The sequence below is a fragment of the Nomia melanderi genome, chromosome 11 (assembly GCF_051020985.1).
Source record: "Nomia melanderi isolate GNS246 chromosome 11, iyNomMela1, whole genome shotgun sequence".
Taxonomy (NCBI): domain Eukaryota; kingdom Metazoa; phylum Arthropoda; class Insecta; order Hymenoptera; family Halictidae; genus Nomia; species Nomia melanderi.
The window spans coordinates 17333982-17350142 of record NC_135009.1 but is presented as its reverse complement, the minus strand read 5'-3'; the positions used below and the strand labels follow the sequence as shown (position 1 = coordinate 17350142).

The 16161-nt window shown below is 42.6% G+C and overlaps 1 protein-coding gene across 4 annotated transcripts; it reads right to left on the bottom strand.

Annotated features, from left to right (window-relative positions):
* Window positions 1–35: 35 nt before the first annotated feature.
* Srrm234 (Serine-arginine repetitive matrix 2/3/4) lies at window positions 36–16113 on the bottom strand. Of its 4 annotated transcripts, none has more exons than XM_031993833.2 (10): window positions 15963–16113; window positions 15033–15274; window positions 14657–14761; window positions 8642–8920; window positions 6584–6709; window positions 6425–6503; window positions 5596–5651; window positions 3547–5514; window positions 3261–3431; window positions 36–2016 (listed from the first exon to the last, which is right to left on the bottom strand). In XM_031993833.2, exons 2-10 carry the CDS (start codon window positions 15260–15262, stop codon window positions 1866–1868), a joined length of 3165 nt encoding a protein of 1054 aa, XP_031849693.2. In that variant the 5' UTR covers window positions 15263–15274; window positions 15963–16113; the 3' UTR covers window positions 36–1865. The 4 variants fall into 4 exon arrangements, with proteins under 4 accessions (XP_031849693.2, XP_031849694.2, XP_031849696.2 ...); XM_031993835.2 differs by lacking the exon at window positions 36–2016 and adding an exon at window positions 2361–2978; XM_031993834.2 differs by lacking the exons at window positions 14657–14761; window positions 15033–15274; window positions 15963–16113 and adding an exon at window positions 11621–13679.
* Between the last annotated feature and the right edge of the window lie 48 nt (window positions 16114–16161).

Here is a 16161-nt window from a genome sequence, read left to right as displayed (position 1 = left end):
CATAATTTAAATGCACTTATATAATAAATTCTGTTAATGAAACATGACTTGATTTTTTTTAAGCTTTTTGATTTAATCACACAACAACAATACAGAGTATATTACAGATATAATCAGAATTTTTTCCATTTCAACAATGGTAACATTCGATGACTGTAAATTATGAATAAGAAATAGTAAGTCAAGAGCCATGGTGGGCAAGTTTTAACAAATCTTATTTATACAATGAAATTAATATTTGGAGTTTCCTTCCATGCTAATTCTAGCAGACAAATGTTTCATAATAAGTGTGCATTTATGTTTCAGTATTTGCTTTAGTAGATATGCATCAATGCAATGTCAGTGTTGCAACACCATAGCAATTGACTACTTCTTGTTAATAAAACGGGCTCAGTCATTATGCAGGAGCTAGGTTCTATGTAGTTTTTCCTTCTAATTATAAACAACGTAGACTTTCCAAATATGACTTTTAACCCTATACATACATTTTCAAGACTTAACTTTGAATAATCAAGACTAGTCTAATTATGTCTTTTGGTATGCTGCCTGGCTTTATAGCCAAGAAAAAAACTTTCTGACTAGTATTTAGGTAAATCGAGTATTGCGATTAAAGAAAAGTTTAAAAGTTTAACATCACTTTTATACTTTTTTTTTCTTGCCATTAACGTTGACAAATGACTAGCAAATTATAATATCATTCAATAAATAAATAAATAAATAAATAAATAAATAAGTTTATAAATAAATATGTAATCTTTTAGACATCGAGTATGAAGAATGGAAAGCAAATGAGCAAAGTATTCAACTTCATTATGCACAATAATATCTATGTACAAAAGGAACAGGTTGTAGAACATTGCACTAAAATTTCTTTCCCCCGAGAAATTGATAGATTAAAGGATGCTAGTGTTTCTTTTTTAATCATTAATGGAATGTCTAAAATTTGACTAGCTGGTGTTTGTATAACAAACAATTACATGATTAAATAATCACGCAGACATAGAACTACTAGAGTAGTTTTAAATGAGTAGTTAAATAATAGCTATTGAATAATAATATGAGATCTGAAAAAGCTGCAACCAACGCTGTTAATGATGCTTACAATCATCATTGCCTTCTTATTGCTTAAGTACTCAGGTGAATGTAAGTTTGTAAAGAACATTATCACGCGAAGACTTAAAACTCTAACGGCTGTGAGACAACATAAACCACAGGTAATAATATCCTTTCGAAAACGACAGTATTAAAAAATGTCGTCCAGACATCACTAGTATTATTAAAATATCTTCTTTGGTTTCTCTTGCGTGTATGTCTCTTTGAAATCTCATTGAAATCCACAAAAATCAAAGAACGAGTAATTGACTAAAACCGATACGCATTCATTTTTCCGGTATCTGGTAGATTCCTAACAATTACTTGTAAAATATCTGCTCTTACTGTCTATCTGAAATAAGAGTTGTAGAAATCCTGTTAGCATTAGTTGACAAGAAAAACCTAGTCCGAATGATACATGTACTAATACTGAAACTAACGGCATTACGGCGAATCACCATCGATGAGTATTATTTAGTCATGAGATCAGAGGTGTAAATGCATAGTAAGATTTTATACAGACTTAAAGATCATGCACCAAACTTAAAATGGACATTATCCTTGCATCTTTAAATCATGCTTTCTACCGCAGGTAAATACTTCAAAATTTCCCCTGGGCTTAGCTAGGGAATGTTCAATGTCACGAACATGACTTGTGTTGTTAATGCAGGACTGTTAGAAAAAAGCATCAGAGAATCTCGGTGGTTCGCACCATTTCAAATCTGACATGTAAAGAGGAACGTCGAATGTCTTTAAGGATCCACTGGTTCGCTTCAACGCGTGTACGATGGACTTCGACTTGGAGAACAACTTGACCGATGACTTGGACTTGACCAATTACTATGCCTGCTGCTATCTGAGCTACTCGGTGAAGAAGGTGGTGTCGGAGTGGGTCGGTGATATGGAATTGGTCGCTTCCTGGCACTAGAATTAATCGATGTCAATACTGTGATAATTTGGACATTAATATATTCATATAAAAGTACATTCGTTAAAATTCAGATAAACGCGTTCACTTGTGTTAATTGTCATGAGAGAACCTTTTTGGATTAATCGATATATTGTTATTAATAGTCGTTGCTATTATATATATGTATACTGATAACGGAAGAGAAGCGTGCGAAATAAACCATGCTATGCGACGGGAACGTCATGCAAAATAAAAATGTGTCACTTACCTTGTTTTGTCATGGAAGGCAGTGGTCAAAAAACGATTCGCAAAATCACAAAAAAAAAAAGAAGACGTTGAACTAAAGAAACAGGCTTGCTTGGTAGCGGTAAATACATTTTATTTTGTGATTGACATTAAAATAAAAGAGGATCTCTACTGTAAACGCTTAAATTTACAATAATTTATAAGGGAAATACACGCATGCTACGTCTACTGTAGTAATGTCTGTAGTCTGATAAGCAATTTGATACAAATAAAAAGAAACAAAGAAAAGGGAGGAAAGAAAAAAAAATCATACAAACGTGAGTGTAACTCGACTGACTTGAAACAAAATTCGGCAGAGTAAATATAGTTACTCTGTAAAACGAAATAATACCGAGCTCACTGGTTATACTTATACGTTTTACAGGTAGAACGTTTTTGAATCGTTCGTGTGAAGTTACAATTGATAAAGTTATTATACGTAATAATAGAATCGACGAGATATTAATAAAACGACGTAATACGTTGCACTTATTCATTAATCATTATTTATCTAATATTCGCATCAGCAGCTAAACTGCTCCGCCTTACACATATTTGCTACTTGTATTCATAGGAAAAGAGAAACGAAACTCGATATGCATCGTATTTACTACGTGAACTGTAGGAAAGTAATAGAAACGTCTGTGCGAAGCCGTAACTTTATCTTCTATGCCTGTCCCTTGATCTGTCCCTGTAGGACAACATAAAATTTTATTAGATTAAACATACAAAAGCGAGTCTTGAAGAATTTATCGATAACCGTTCGATACTTTTTACGGGATCACGTGAAGGAACACATATAATAATCAGAAATAAAATAAATAAACACGGGAAAACAAGAAAAAAAACTGAATAGATTGAAAGAGATATACATGTCTACGACCGATGCAGTGGATTTACAAAATTTGGCATGGTGTGTCGAAAAAATAGCTGCTACGACATTAAGGCTACCAATTATAATCAGACTACCTACCTTGTGATTCGACGTCTGTCTAAGAAACTAGGTGAACCGTGACGCCGCGGTATAGATGGAGATCGAGATCTGCTAGAAGCTGAACTACTTGATGTTGAACGAGAGGACCTGCTAGAAACACTGCTCGATGATCTCGATGAACTAGAAAAACTTCTACGGCTGTGCCTTGAACTGAAACAAAAGAAACGATCGTTTAACGTTCGAATCATTCCAAACAGAATATATATCCCAAGCGTTATCGTTCGATTGCTTCTTTTCTGTTCGGAATACTCATTAGTATATTCACCTTAAAGAAGAACGCGAACTGCTTCTACTACGACTTCTTTTCTCTTTGTCCCGTGATATCCTGGACACCGACCTTGACCGGCTTCTCGACTTTTTTGATAGAGATCGACTTCTGGACTTTTTTGACAATGACCTGCTTCGAGATTTCTTAGATAAAGATCGGCTTCTCGACTTTTTCGACAGCGAACGACTCCTGGACCTTTTAGACAATGACCTGGTTCTACTTCTGGATCTTGACTTCTCCGGCGAATGAGAGGGAGATTTCTTAGAGCGCGACGGTGACCTGGACGCGGAGTGCTTCGATTCCGAAGAAGATCTTGACCTGGTTACTCTTTTCGTTCTTGCCGGAGATTTTGGTGATTTTTTCGGTTTCGACGGGGACACGGATGATCTATGTCTAGGAGACGCTGACTTTTTGCCTCTCGACGGAGAACGTGACTTCTTCTCTCTTGATGGTGATCTTGAACGACGCCTGGGAGATCTGGAAGACCTTTTCTCTGGTGATACTGATCTTGTGTAAGATCTGGAACGTGACCTGGAATAGGACTTATCTCTTGGAGAATGCTTCCTAGAAGCAGGTGAACTCTTTTTTGAAGTGGTTGGAGAAACGGACCGCTTTGACTTGGCCACGTTGCTCGGCATCGGTGGCGGGGATTCACTCGGCGAACGTAGCTTTATGGGCGCGTCTTTGTGAGAGATCGGTGGTGAATGCGACGACGACTTGCTCTCCGATGAATTCTTCCGTAACAGAACCGGTGAATTCTTCTTCGTGACGCTTGGAGACTTTGAACGATGATTCGTCTTACTCGCTGTACTCGGTGAACTCGAGTTTATTTTATTTAACGTTTGCGGTAACGGAGGAGGAGACTCGCTAGGCGATCGTATCTTTATAGCTGCCTCTTCTCGCGTTAGCGGCAATGCCGGTGAAGGTGATCTACTCGATACAGGTGACTGAATAGCAGGTAGATGCGATATAGGTGATTTCGACTTAGACTTCTCCTGTATGGGACCAACAATGTTTTGTACCATTTTCGGTGGATCATTTGGTAAAGCAATATCGAGTACACTATCTTCTTTCTTCTCCACCTTTACCTTTACGGGGCTTATCACTTTCTTTCCGATGGATTCTCTAGCCTTTGCCGCTAATGTAGTTTGTAAACGTTTCAAAGTATGCAACACCTTCAGCCTTTCCTCGTCTTCCGGTTTTGGTTCGTCATCGGCTATGTCGGTTTCGTCCTCGCTGGAAGAACGTAACCTCACTCTCGGCGTGATCGTTCTTATCTTTCTAGTTTTAGAGCTCGATCGAGACTTCCGTTTGTTGTCATGGTTCTTCTTTTGATCCCGTTTCTTCTTGTCCTCCAGAATGTGTTTGTACCGTTCCGGGTTCTTTCTCACGGGTGAGTAGCTCAAGGTGGATCGTCTAGATCTGCTTCTGGTCCTGCTACGGCTTCTGCGGCGTTCCCTTGATCTTTCTCGTCTGTCTCTTTGCCTCCTGGGTGATCTTGATCTCCTTCTAGAGTCAGATCTTCTGCGTCTAGGCAGAGGCGACGGTCTGCGTCGTGATCCATAACGGTCGTACCTCGATCGACTTCTGCTTCTGGATATAGAGTATCGGTTGTATCTCCTAGGAGACCTAGACACTCTTCTCCTTCTTGGCGAGGGACTAACACGCCGTGATCTTGAGTATCTTCTGGGTGATCTTCCTCTATCGACCCTACTCCTCGACGGTGATCTGTGACGCCTCGGTGGACTTTTATGGGCAACCGGGGATTTCTCCCTCTTTTCAGGAGCAATCTTTTTAACGGGGGAGTCTTTCTTTTTTGGAGGCGGAGTCTCGTTTCGACCTTTCTCTTGCTTCTTTGGGGATCGATTCGACCGAATCTCTTTAGCAGTGTTTTCTGTTTCGTCATTTTTTGCTTTTTCTGCAGCTTTATCGTGTTTCATAGACTTTTTCGGCCTTTCCGGGGAGCTGAAAATATTACGTCAGGATTTTTATTTATTTATTTATTTAGTTGGTTAAAATGTAAAGACGTGCATTTTCTTAACGTACCTGTCTGATGAGCTCTCAGATGACTGATGCTTCCTCTTGACAGCTGCTTTTTTCTTCTAAAAGAAAAACAGTATAGATTACTAGTTAGACAAGGTTGGCTAGAGAACATCAATCATGCATATGTATTTGTCAGTAGGATAAAAAAAGATGTTGCAAATGTTGAGAAGTTTTCCGGAGTCTGCTCATTCGCTCTAATATATTCAACAAACAGTTTGAAATGTATGCAATGTTTACGGTAAAAGTTTTCAAACAAAAATCAATAAAACGAGATCACAAGCTAATGTGTGAGCGTTGTATGTTACTAATTTCTTCGCATTGCACCTATGCCAGAGAACAAGCAGTCTCCCATTAATTATATCTCGTAAATGTGATGGTGCTTGACACAAAACGAGTGAAAAGGCAACAACAATCGCAAGTTTTGTACGAATATAAATCACAAATTATTATTACATTGAGTAGCGGCATATCTGGTACTCACTCAGGGAATATATCCTGTCAAATGGCGCTGATAATTACAAACAATACTGAGATTTACACTTTTGAAATAATGACTGTTAACTTGAAATCAGATAAAAATCTTTACAAAAACAAGCAATGAATCATGCTTATTCAAAGGTAGGCAGCAACACAAAATTTTTGACAACTCCAATGTTTAATCGACAACTAATCGAGGGAGAAATGAACGCAAAATAGATGTCGCATGCTCCTGCTTCACGTGCTAAGGTATATATATATGGAGATATATAGTTATAAATATGTATATGTATGTATAAAAATAGACAAGAAGATAGAAATTTCATATCTTTGTCCTTCCCATTATTTTCCCTACCTCATGCTTTTCTTTTGCCTCTGCTTTGGACTTCTTCTTCTTCTTTTTCTTTTTCTTCTTTGACTCAGTTTCTGACGAACTGTATAATACAATATAATCACGTCAAAACATAAATTTATAAATATACTTCTTCGTACAGATTTGAATTTGTACAATTACCTGCTATCATCCGAAGCTTCACTAGATTCGCTATCAGAGGAACTAGCCTCAGCCTTCTTGTGCTTTTTCTCCTTTTTCTTTTTCTTAGACTTTTCTTTTTTCTTACTAGCCTTTGGAGATTCCGACCTAGGGAACACATTCAACATTATTCTAAATGTCCCACTGCACGACGTTCTAATTTATATTTGTCTTTTTTTTTTTAATAATATTTATTTTTTAAATCTTGCAGTGGGCGTCTTCCTGTCGACAAGTGCATACCTTGTGCTGACAATAAAGAAAGCTGTAGTACAATGTATCCGTGTGTGAAACAAATACTTTATTCTAATGATACAAGCTACCTGCTTTCAATGAGCTCGATCAAAGTAATGAACAAACATTTGAAAGTAATTCAGAATGTGTACTCTGACGGAACGTTTTCGGACTGAACTATTTCAGCGTCTGGATCAGGATTTATAATTCAAAAATAACTAACTTATACGTATACGTATATGTATAGGAAATGCAGTGTGTGGAGACTTTAAATATTTATCGATAATTAGACAAGAACAAAAGTTTTTTTCTCTTTCTCTCACTGCAATCTCAAGTGAATTAAGTAACAAAAAAAAAAGAGAAAAAAAGAGAAAAATAATAATGTAAATACAACGATACATATACAGGTGAAAGTCACAAGATTGGGCTATAGCTAACAAACCGACTACATAATTATTTATTTGAGAGATCTGGTTTTTCATAGCCGTTTAACACTTCATGTAAACCAGCCGCGATTATGGTATATACGTAAAACCACATCTTTCAAAAGTCACAAAAGACAAGTATACAAAATATGAGGAGTATTGATATAATATGGGATTAGCATTACCTTGATAACCATCGATAGGGACGGACTTGTCAGAAAAAAATAGAGAGATGACATTAACAACAAGCTTTATCGATAACAACAACAAAGATAGAAATGCATGATTTACGCATCAGATTGTTATGTTATTGTTCAAAAAATCCCGCGTTTATCTTGTACATTAAGTAAATGTTTGCCTATTACAATGTATCTGTTATTATTATTCTCGGCAGAAAATGAAAACATTTCGCTAACGTTACATAAATCGCAGTATAGCAAACATTTACCTCTAGTTGCGCCTAAGAAAGACAATACCCAAACATAAGGCAATGGACGGACTCGACTGATCTCTTTTTTCTCATTTTACACTGTTTTTTAAGAATGTTTTTTTTTCGTTTCATTTCATTTCATTTCATTTCATTTCATTTTATTTTATTTTTTTGTTTTGTTTTGTTTTGTTTCGGAAAGTAGACGCGACGACCACACTTACCTACTGAGCCTACTGGGTAGGCACTCAGTCCTCCTCAGTTCTGTTTGAAACAGAGAAAGGTGTATGGGACATGAAATAGTAGGTGAGTCATGAATCAGTATCTGACAAGAGGTGTGTAGTAAGCAAATGAACGAGTGTGGACTTGCGGTAAATGAATAATTAATTGAGGGAGGAGAGGAACTACTACGGGGGGACGCTTGTTCGGTCTTGGAGCCTGGATTCCTGCGCGTTTCTTCACCAATGTTTCATCGAGAGACGACTACTTGTTAATACGATTAATTCACTAGACTATAGCACATGTTTTACAACATTGTACTATAATATAATGTTCTATTGCGATACTATTATACTATAGTCTGCTGTAGTGTAACGTCACAGTACTACCGCTATGCTATAGTATACAGTGTAAGCAGGATGCACAGCTCAATTAGTTAGAGTCAAATATCGGGAAACGTGTGAAAATCCTTCCAAATTTCCATCTCGATTCTTGTGACAATACCACAATGATCTTGCATCCACCGAAAGAACGCGAGTCCCGTTAATCTCGTTTGTTCTTCGAAACATTTGATTGTAACGCGTTCAACTGTGTGTCCCGCATTATTATTCAATATACTATGGTACAATGCAGTAATATGACTACTATAGCGTGTCAGTGGCACATTGTCTCTCAATAATAAGCATCAGCACTGAATCCAGCCTCCACTGACCCGTGCACCATTACGTTGTCTTTTACCTTTCCTTCTTGTGCTTCTTCCCCTTTTTCTTCTTGCTAGTGCTACCGGAGCGTTTTCGTTTCTTCTTTTCTGGGGCAGACGTGGTGTCGGGCGCCGGGCTCGGGGTTCTCACCAATTCATACACTTTGCTAGCAGCAGCTCTCGCCTCGGCTTCGCGCGCGTGCCTCTCCGGATCTAGGCTACTTCCCTCCACGAAGAACTCCGATATACCGAATGCCTCTCGTAGCTTAGCATTTTTCTCTTGCTGCGCCTCGGCAATCTGATGTGTCTCACGAACGCTGGAAGAACAATTCCAATTAATCCTCTTCGTTTCGATCCACGGAGTATCAAGATTCTCCTTAATCAAACCCCCAGCTACATTAAATCCTCCTTAAAACAAACTCAACGAAATTCATCAACGAATTATCTCTCCGCAAACCAAAAAAACCCGACACTTTCCATCTCACAAGCGACGACAATACGAGCAACCGAAAAATCTCCTCAACCCGGCTGTCCGATGTCTCCAAAATAACATATCGATTTCCATTGAAACTATATTTATCCAACTGTCACCGTCCTATTCTCATCGCCAACGAAAAAGCATCCCCGATTCCCCGACAGACAACCAATTACAACACAGTCCTAGCTTCTTCCAAAATACTTTTCGTCAACGGTGTCTGCGAGCACAAACAGCCACAGAGGTCCAAGCCTACACTGATCGCCGATGAAAGAATGCGTGATCACTCCGCAGCAAAGGCGAGTTGCACCGAGTGCATCCCTCGAGCAGTACCGCACGGAAATGGACCGAACTCGGTCCCAGGGAAACCCCGGTTATTCCTGCCGTGCGCCCTGAACACGTGATCCAAGGAGCCGCACGTCCGAGGACGATCGAGAACGAGGGAACAACAACAGCGAGCTGCCATCGAGACACACACGGAACTTTCGGGACACCAGCGGAACGTTCGGAAAGTTAGGCGACGGGTAAAAATAAATAGAGAAAGGGTGGCGCGCCGTGACCCTGTTCCGACGTCCTAAGGACTTCTCCCGGCCTTGCCCGGGTTGCCAGGGGGATGAACTGTCCGTACCGCGTCGAGATTTTCACCGTCATCGTCGCGCGAACGGGATTCACCGGGCTGGCCGAACACCGCGACGATTCACAGATGTGCCCGCGAGACCTCTCCGGCATAGGGCGGCGAAGGGTGAACGCCGGATCCCGTGGCCGCGGCGATGATGGCTCAGGCGTCCGGACAATGCGGCAAAACCAGTGACATAACACCGGGGAAAGAGACAGAGGACTGTGTGGCGGCGCGAGGTGAAATCGCGGCGACAGCGGCAGCGGTGGCGACGGCGGCGGCGGCCCCTGTTCTTCCCCGCGAGCGAAGAGCGGCGAGCGAGAGAGGCCGGGGTCGGTCGAGCCACCCCTACGCCAACGCGCTCGAGCGCGGATCAATACAATCCAGCTGTTCTCTTTTCTGGTATCCCTTTCGCGCCACTCGCCCGCTGCACGCTCAAATTCAGGAGGCAACCTCTCTCGCAAGTCACCTTCCCGTTCCCCACCGCTGCCTCTTCGCTCCACAGCGCCCCGTGGCCGGGGGGTCAACGGGAAAATATTTTTTTTACCCTTTTAACCTACCCCTACCGCGCGCTATCTTACCGGGATCGATCGAACGGTGCTCGGGTTCCTTTTCCATTTTTTTTTCTTACTTTCAAGCTATTTTCTTCGATAACCTTTCGGATCTTTCCTCGTGAGCACGCCGCCCCATCATCCCCTTTCGCGTTTGGTCCACTGCGAGTTCACGCAGCTCGTTGCGTCGTCTAATCGTACGGCAAAGTGTGGACCGGGTAAGCTTTTTTCTTTTCGTTGGGATTTTGTATCGACCTCGGCGACCTTGGACTCTTTCCAGATACGGCTTAGGGGATGAACTAGGGGCAGTCGAGGTTTCTGATTAGGTTTCGTAGTTTTCGTTGGTCTTTTTTTGCGAGGAATCTGCGGTGGCGTTTTGGGTCGATTCAGTTTCAGCCCCGTTCGATCTAAGATTAAGGGTTGTAGTTTCGCTAACTCGGGTTTCCTGACGTTCACGGGGAAAGAGAGCACGGCGGACCGTGGTTAATTGGAGAGATTACGGCGTGTTAAAGGGTAACGTTTGCTCACGCGGAAATGTTTCTCTTTTGCGAGGGACCGGGGAGTCAACAGTGTGACTCACCCCCGGCGGTCGGCACGCGGAGGAAGGCCGTTTGCCTTTTTAATCCCAGGCCCGAGCCCCTGGCGCTTTTTCAACGGCAGATGCGCCGTGGAATTTCGCGCTGTTCTTTTCCGCCGTATTATCGGGAGCCGAGTGTTCGTGTACCGAGAGAAATTATGCGGGGCAGGCATTCTCGGTGCGGCTGACAACTTGTCGGCAAATAGGATCGAGGAGGATCTTCTATGGTATCTCCTTCGTGGCTCTCGAGCCAAGATTCAGCGAGATAGGAAGGTATCGTGAAAAACTCTAGAGAAAAAACACGGAGAAACAGATAGCTGCGGGGATACGTTGGACTATTTTCTCGATTTATACGCGAGTGCGCGCTACTAGCGGTATCGAATGGCCTAGCAAGACAAGTGGAAGGATAATCTGCGGCTAGAGAAACCCAATTCCTCTCATTGCCCTTCTAATGTACGCGAGAAGGCACTAATCCAGGCTTCCTAAGTGGAATTGTTCTGTGTTCTCGTTTTGAAATCTCAACGCGCTAATTAATGCAATCCGTGTAGCTCATCGAAGAACCTATCAACCTTCGAGTAACATAATATTATCTAATATTCGTGTGCCTTAATAATCGAACATTCGAATACTAATTCGCGCGAATCGACATACTTGCGGATCGTTCGAAAGGAATCTATCCTGTAGCGATACGTTTAACGAGCCCAGAATCAGTGATTTCCATTTGATCCGTGAACCAACCGTTCCCAGGCGTTTTAAAAGCAATCCCGCCTGAATGTACTTCAATCGAAAGAGATTCACCTGACGACGGAGCGCATGTTGCTTCGCCGTCCGGCGAGCAGGTGAAGTTGTATGCGCTGGCAGCAGCAACAGTGCTGTCGCATCTGCAGCTGTGCACGTTTCTTTCCGTTCGCCGCTTGCAGTTTACGTTTCCGGGACCGTTTCATCACTTTCTGCCGGTCCAGGAAGAAGTTCCCGCGCCACAGCGTCTCGAAGAAGGCGCGGCCGTCGGCCGGGCCGCGGCCGCGCGCCGGTTTCAGCGGGGACGGTACCGTCACGGACATGGTCATTCCCTTGATCAACTTCCGGTGGAAAGGAGAACGATTCCTTTTCCCTTACAGTGCGAATCTCGCTCCAAAAAACAATCAAATCTCCAAAACGAATCGTATGCGATCAACTTCGACTTAAAAATGGCCCCTCTCTCTTTCAATTCACCGGATCTTCGTCGTCAATCGAATAATGGTAATTGCCAGATTTCAGTTTCCATTTACAAAAGATTCTCTATCTTCGAGCTACAACTCCCTTCCAAGGAGCAATTATCCTTCCCATGTAAACGTGTATTTCGAAACCCTCGGTCCTCCTCGAAATTCGAGGTTCCTCGTTCGTTGAAATTCACGCGAGATTCCCTCTCGACGATTTCCGAACGTCGGCCTAATTCGTCGCGAAATTTCGTTCCGTTCGTCATCCAATTTGTCGCGGCGACGGGGGCGGCCTCCGAGGACAATCTCCGGCCCTGAATAATTAGCCCGTCGAGTAATTGGCCGAGCATTAAGGCCGATCGGCCGCTAATTTGCGTTAAGGAGCTCCGCCGGCCGCCGACGGTGTGCAAGCAGTTCCGACGCGGCTTAATCCCTCCTCGAGGGTGGCTTTGATAGTTTGGGGTAGCGTGGAGGGAAGGGAGGGGGCGAGGCTCGAGGCGAAGGTAATGGCTTCCTCCCCCGATTACGACGGGTCCCTTGTATTCAGAATTTCTGTTGTCCCAACGCGAGAACAATCATCCGGCAGAGATGATGAAAAACGTCGGCCTCGCAGACTGAGTTGTCCTCGCGTCAGCGGAAGAAGAAAAGGAAAGGGGGTTCGATTGTTTTCTTCCGAAAGTAATCAACGTCGAGACGTCGGCTTCTTCTTCTTCTTCTTCTTCTTCTTTCTCTCTCGTTCACTCGCTCTTAATCATCCTCTATCCCCGCGTCTCCGTTGGGAATCGTTCCATCAACGGGACACACGATAAATCTCAATGTTATACTCTTATCTATTTTAACACTGTTTGTGTGTATATATATATATGTATGTATATATGTATATATCTCAACGTCTCATGTAAGAATATAGGAAGACCGATATCGTCTTACTCTAACTTAGCCGGACTAAGGAAGACTTCAGATCAGGCACACTATGGTCGTGCTCCTCGTTCGAGGCACGACGCGTCGTCTTAACGTAGTTATCGTCGATCGAACGACCTGGAGACACATGGATTTACGATAGAAAAGAAAAACGGATCCGATCTCTCGCGAATCACTCGAGCCGCTCTCTATTGATCGATCGTGGACACGTGGGGCGTCCTGCGGGCAAATCTTCGGCCAACGAGTCCTCTTATCCTCTCGCGGAAAACCGTTCGGACTAGCCTCCTCTCGTTCGCTTCTGGCCTCCTGGCTTCCTCTTTATCCTTATTGACAAACGTTCCGCTTCGATCCGCGTGCGCCAGAGTTACGCGTGCCGTGACGAGTACGAGCTGTTGGTACGTTCGCGAGGATCTTCTGTAATCTTACGTCGATACCTTAAACTACACTTCGGAGCCGCGGCCGTTGCTTATTATCGTATTCACTTAACGAATTACTTATAGATTAGAAGTATCGAACTAGATACACGCTAATGGAAGACTTTTGTGATTTGTGTGGTTTTTTGTTTACGAGAGTATCACGAGACCGTTACATGTTCCCTTTTCGTTTCGACCGGAACTCCCAGTTCCCCGAGTCTCGCCGAGAATCCCGATTATCCTCGGAGGATCCGTGCACCCGACGAGAGCCGACGGCGCGCAGCGTCGCAACGCCGGTCCATCCTCGCACTGAGGCGGAAAAGTCGAGTGAGATGCTGGAATAAACTCACCCTCGCCCCTCCGCGCGTCTCCGTTTCGCTTTCCGTGCCCACCCCCGGTCGCCTGCCTCTGCCTCTCCTCCCTTTTCGTGGGTGGCGCCGGCGCCATGGGGTACGTCGATATCGGCAGCGCAACACCCCTAAATGCCGGCCCGAGAATGCGACCGTCTCCGCCCTCCAATAATATTGGGCTTACCGGGAAACTGCGTTCTACCGAGGGGCTGCGGATTCCTCGGGATCGCGCTCACGTGACTCGGCTTAACGTATTATCTACGAACCGATAGCCGTGAACTTCCCATTTTTATTTTATACAAATGGACTCCCGACTATTCCGAGCATCGCCAGATCGCGAACATGTCGCCTTGAAATCCGTTATCGCATGGGGGTGGACTCCGGAGATATCACGTGCTTCCAAAATGCTTAACGTTCGTAATACTTGGCTACGAGTCAATTTCTTTGAGAGTAGCTGGTATTTTTGGTAAATTCTGGAACGGTGGATCGTTAGGATTGCAAGCCTCGGTGTTGTTCGTAATTCAATGAATGTATGATCTGATTTTTTTAACTGTTAAGAGAAGGAGGATCGAGAAGCTTTGGTCCTTACGTCTTCGCGACACTCGCGTAAATATTTGAAGCTTCCCTTTCATGCGAGATCTTAGCAGTCTTTTGGAAGGAAAGCCTGACGGCACACAAGATATAGATACTGGTCTTCTATCATCTAGGCGCTATATATAGACACTATGCTGGATTACTAGAGGCGTCACCGAAAATAATTCTTCTCCGTATATTTTCTAACTCTCACTTGCACGAAAGATTTAATTAAGTAATTCGTAAGATTCGATGCGTTCTAGTACGTTCGATTCGTTGCGTTTATTTGTTTTCGTACGAATATTTTTAGGATGATTTTTAACATCGTGAAAGATACACAGGTGAGAATATAGAATTGAAAAAGAAGTAAAATGTACTTACTTCACTCGGCCGAATTCATCTCGAGGTACTGGCGGCTTGGCTTCGCTTCCCATTAACATAGATCTGTAGGATTCTACTTTCTTTTTTACTTCCTCAGTTGTAAAACTATAAAACATAAAGATTCAGTTAAACAACTGACCCAGCGGTGGTTGTGCTATAAGCTGTGGAAGCAACATATTGTGTTAGAAGAATACATTGAAGCCAATGGTAAGCTAAATCCAATTGAAGTTTGGAATCCCATTTGGTATTGGGTTCAAGGAATCAATGAAGCTTCGTATTTGCTATATACGATCTTCATCGAAAGAAATTATTATTACAAGTTCTTGGTCAAGATTTCCTTATATAATTATATGCTTTTATCCATCAACGCGCTTACCCTTGTTCCTCCAGTATATCAGCCAGCTCAGCACATTTAACTTCAACTTTCCGTTTCCTAACATGATCAAGAATTTCCTTGTTAGGTTGCTTGTTCAGCTGATCTAGTTTCCCTTCGTCGGTCTTGTAAGTAACCTTTTCTTTCGTTTTGCGTACAATCGCCCAATTTCTTTGAACGTGTCCATTTGTTCCAGAACCACGCGGTGTCTGTAATCCAATACCATTGTACATCTTGTATCACACCTGTAAAAAAAAACATAGAATAGTAATCTCCTGTTTCGCGCAAAGGAAATTAAATCATTTTTAAACACGTTGTTACTTAAATTTAGAACGCATGGCATAATATTAGGAGAGCAACGGTTCCTCTCTACTATATTCTTTCCAGTATTTCATAAAATGCATATGCTGCGTTTATTAAAATATTTTATTTACGAAGACTGTTACGAAAAGAAATGGCGGTAGCGAACGTATTAAGTTTACCAGTGTCGGTCGAGTCAACACATAAACCTTGCACTTGAACTCGAAGATTCGTGAGATCGGAAAAGGCAGGGAACTTCGAAGAATCTTAATATACGTTTTCTATATAGCCACAGTAGCCAGACATTTCTATACAGATTACAGAGTTAACGAGTATCTCGATAACGGATGACAGTAAGTGCATAACAGCCGTTGTGGTTACATTCGAAAACTTGACTAAAGATTATCTTTCCCGCGATTGAAAAATAAATCAACAGAATCGCGCCTCGTACTCAACACATAATCTCCGCTAAATCTCAAGCGAATCGATCGACAATATGACGTGATTGAACTAATAACTTAGGAGGGAGCGGGAAGGTAGGTTAGAATAGAATACACGCAAATCAATTATCGATCCGGCGAGTGCTGCGCAAATTTCCGCGTGTACCGATTTTACGGAAACGTGAAACGTTACCTTGGCATCAGTGTCACCCTCGACGATCTTGTTGTGCCATCCACAGATCTGTCGATTGGTCAACTTGTCTTCGGATAAAATTGATCGGTGAAAAAAACACAAGTACGACCGCGATTTCCGTGGCGTTACCGTTTCACGCGACAGCCTCCCGACGTAGTGTGGTGGCGCTACTATTTCTCATAGGCGTAGGAAAAGAGAA

What these genes read in the sequence shown, in the direction of transcription:
- Srrm234 (XM_031993833.2), bottom strand. Translation starts at nt 15,262, where the DNA reads ATGTACAATGGTATTGGATTACAGACACCGCGTGGTTCTGGAACAAAT. An exon ending in AAGAAGCACAAGAAGGAAAG is followed by an intron (nt 6,710 to 8,641) that starts GTAAAAGACAAC and finishes TGTGTTCCCTAG; the next exon opens with GTCGGAATCTCCAAAGGCTA. An exon ending in AGTTCGCGTTCTTCTTTAAG is followed by an intron (nt 3,432 to 3,546) that starts GTGAATATACTA and finishes CTTTTGTTTCAG; the next exon opens with TTCAAGGCACAGCCGTAGAA.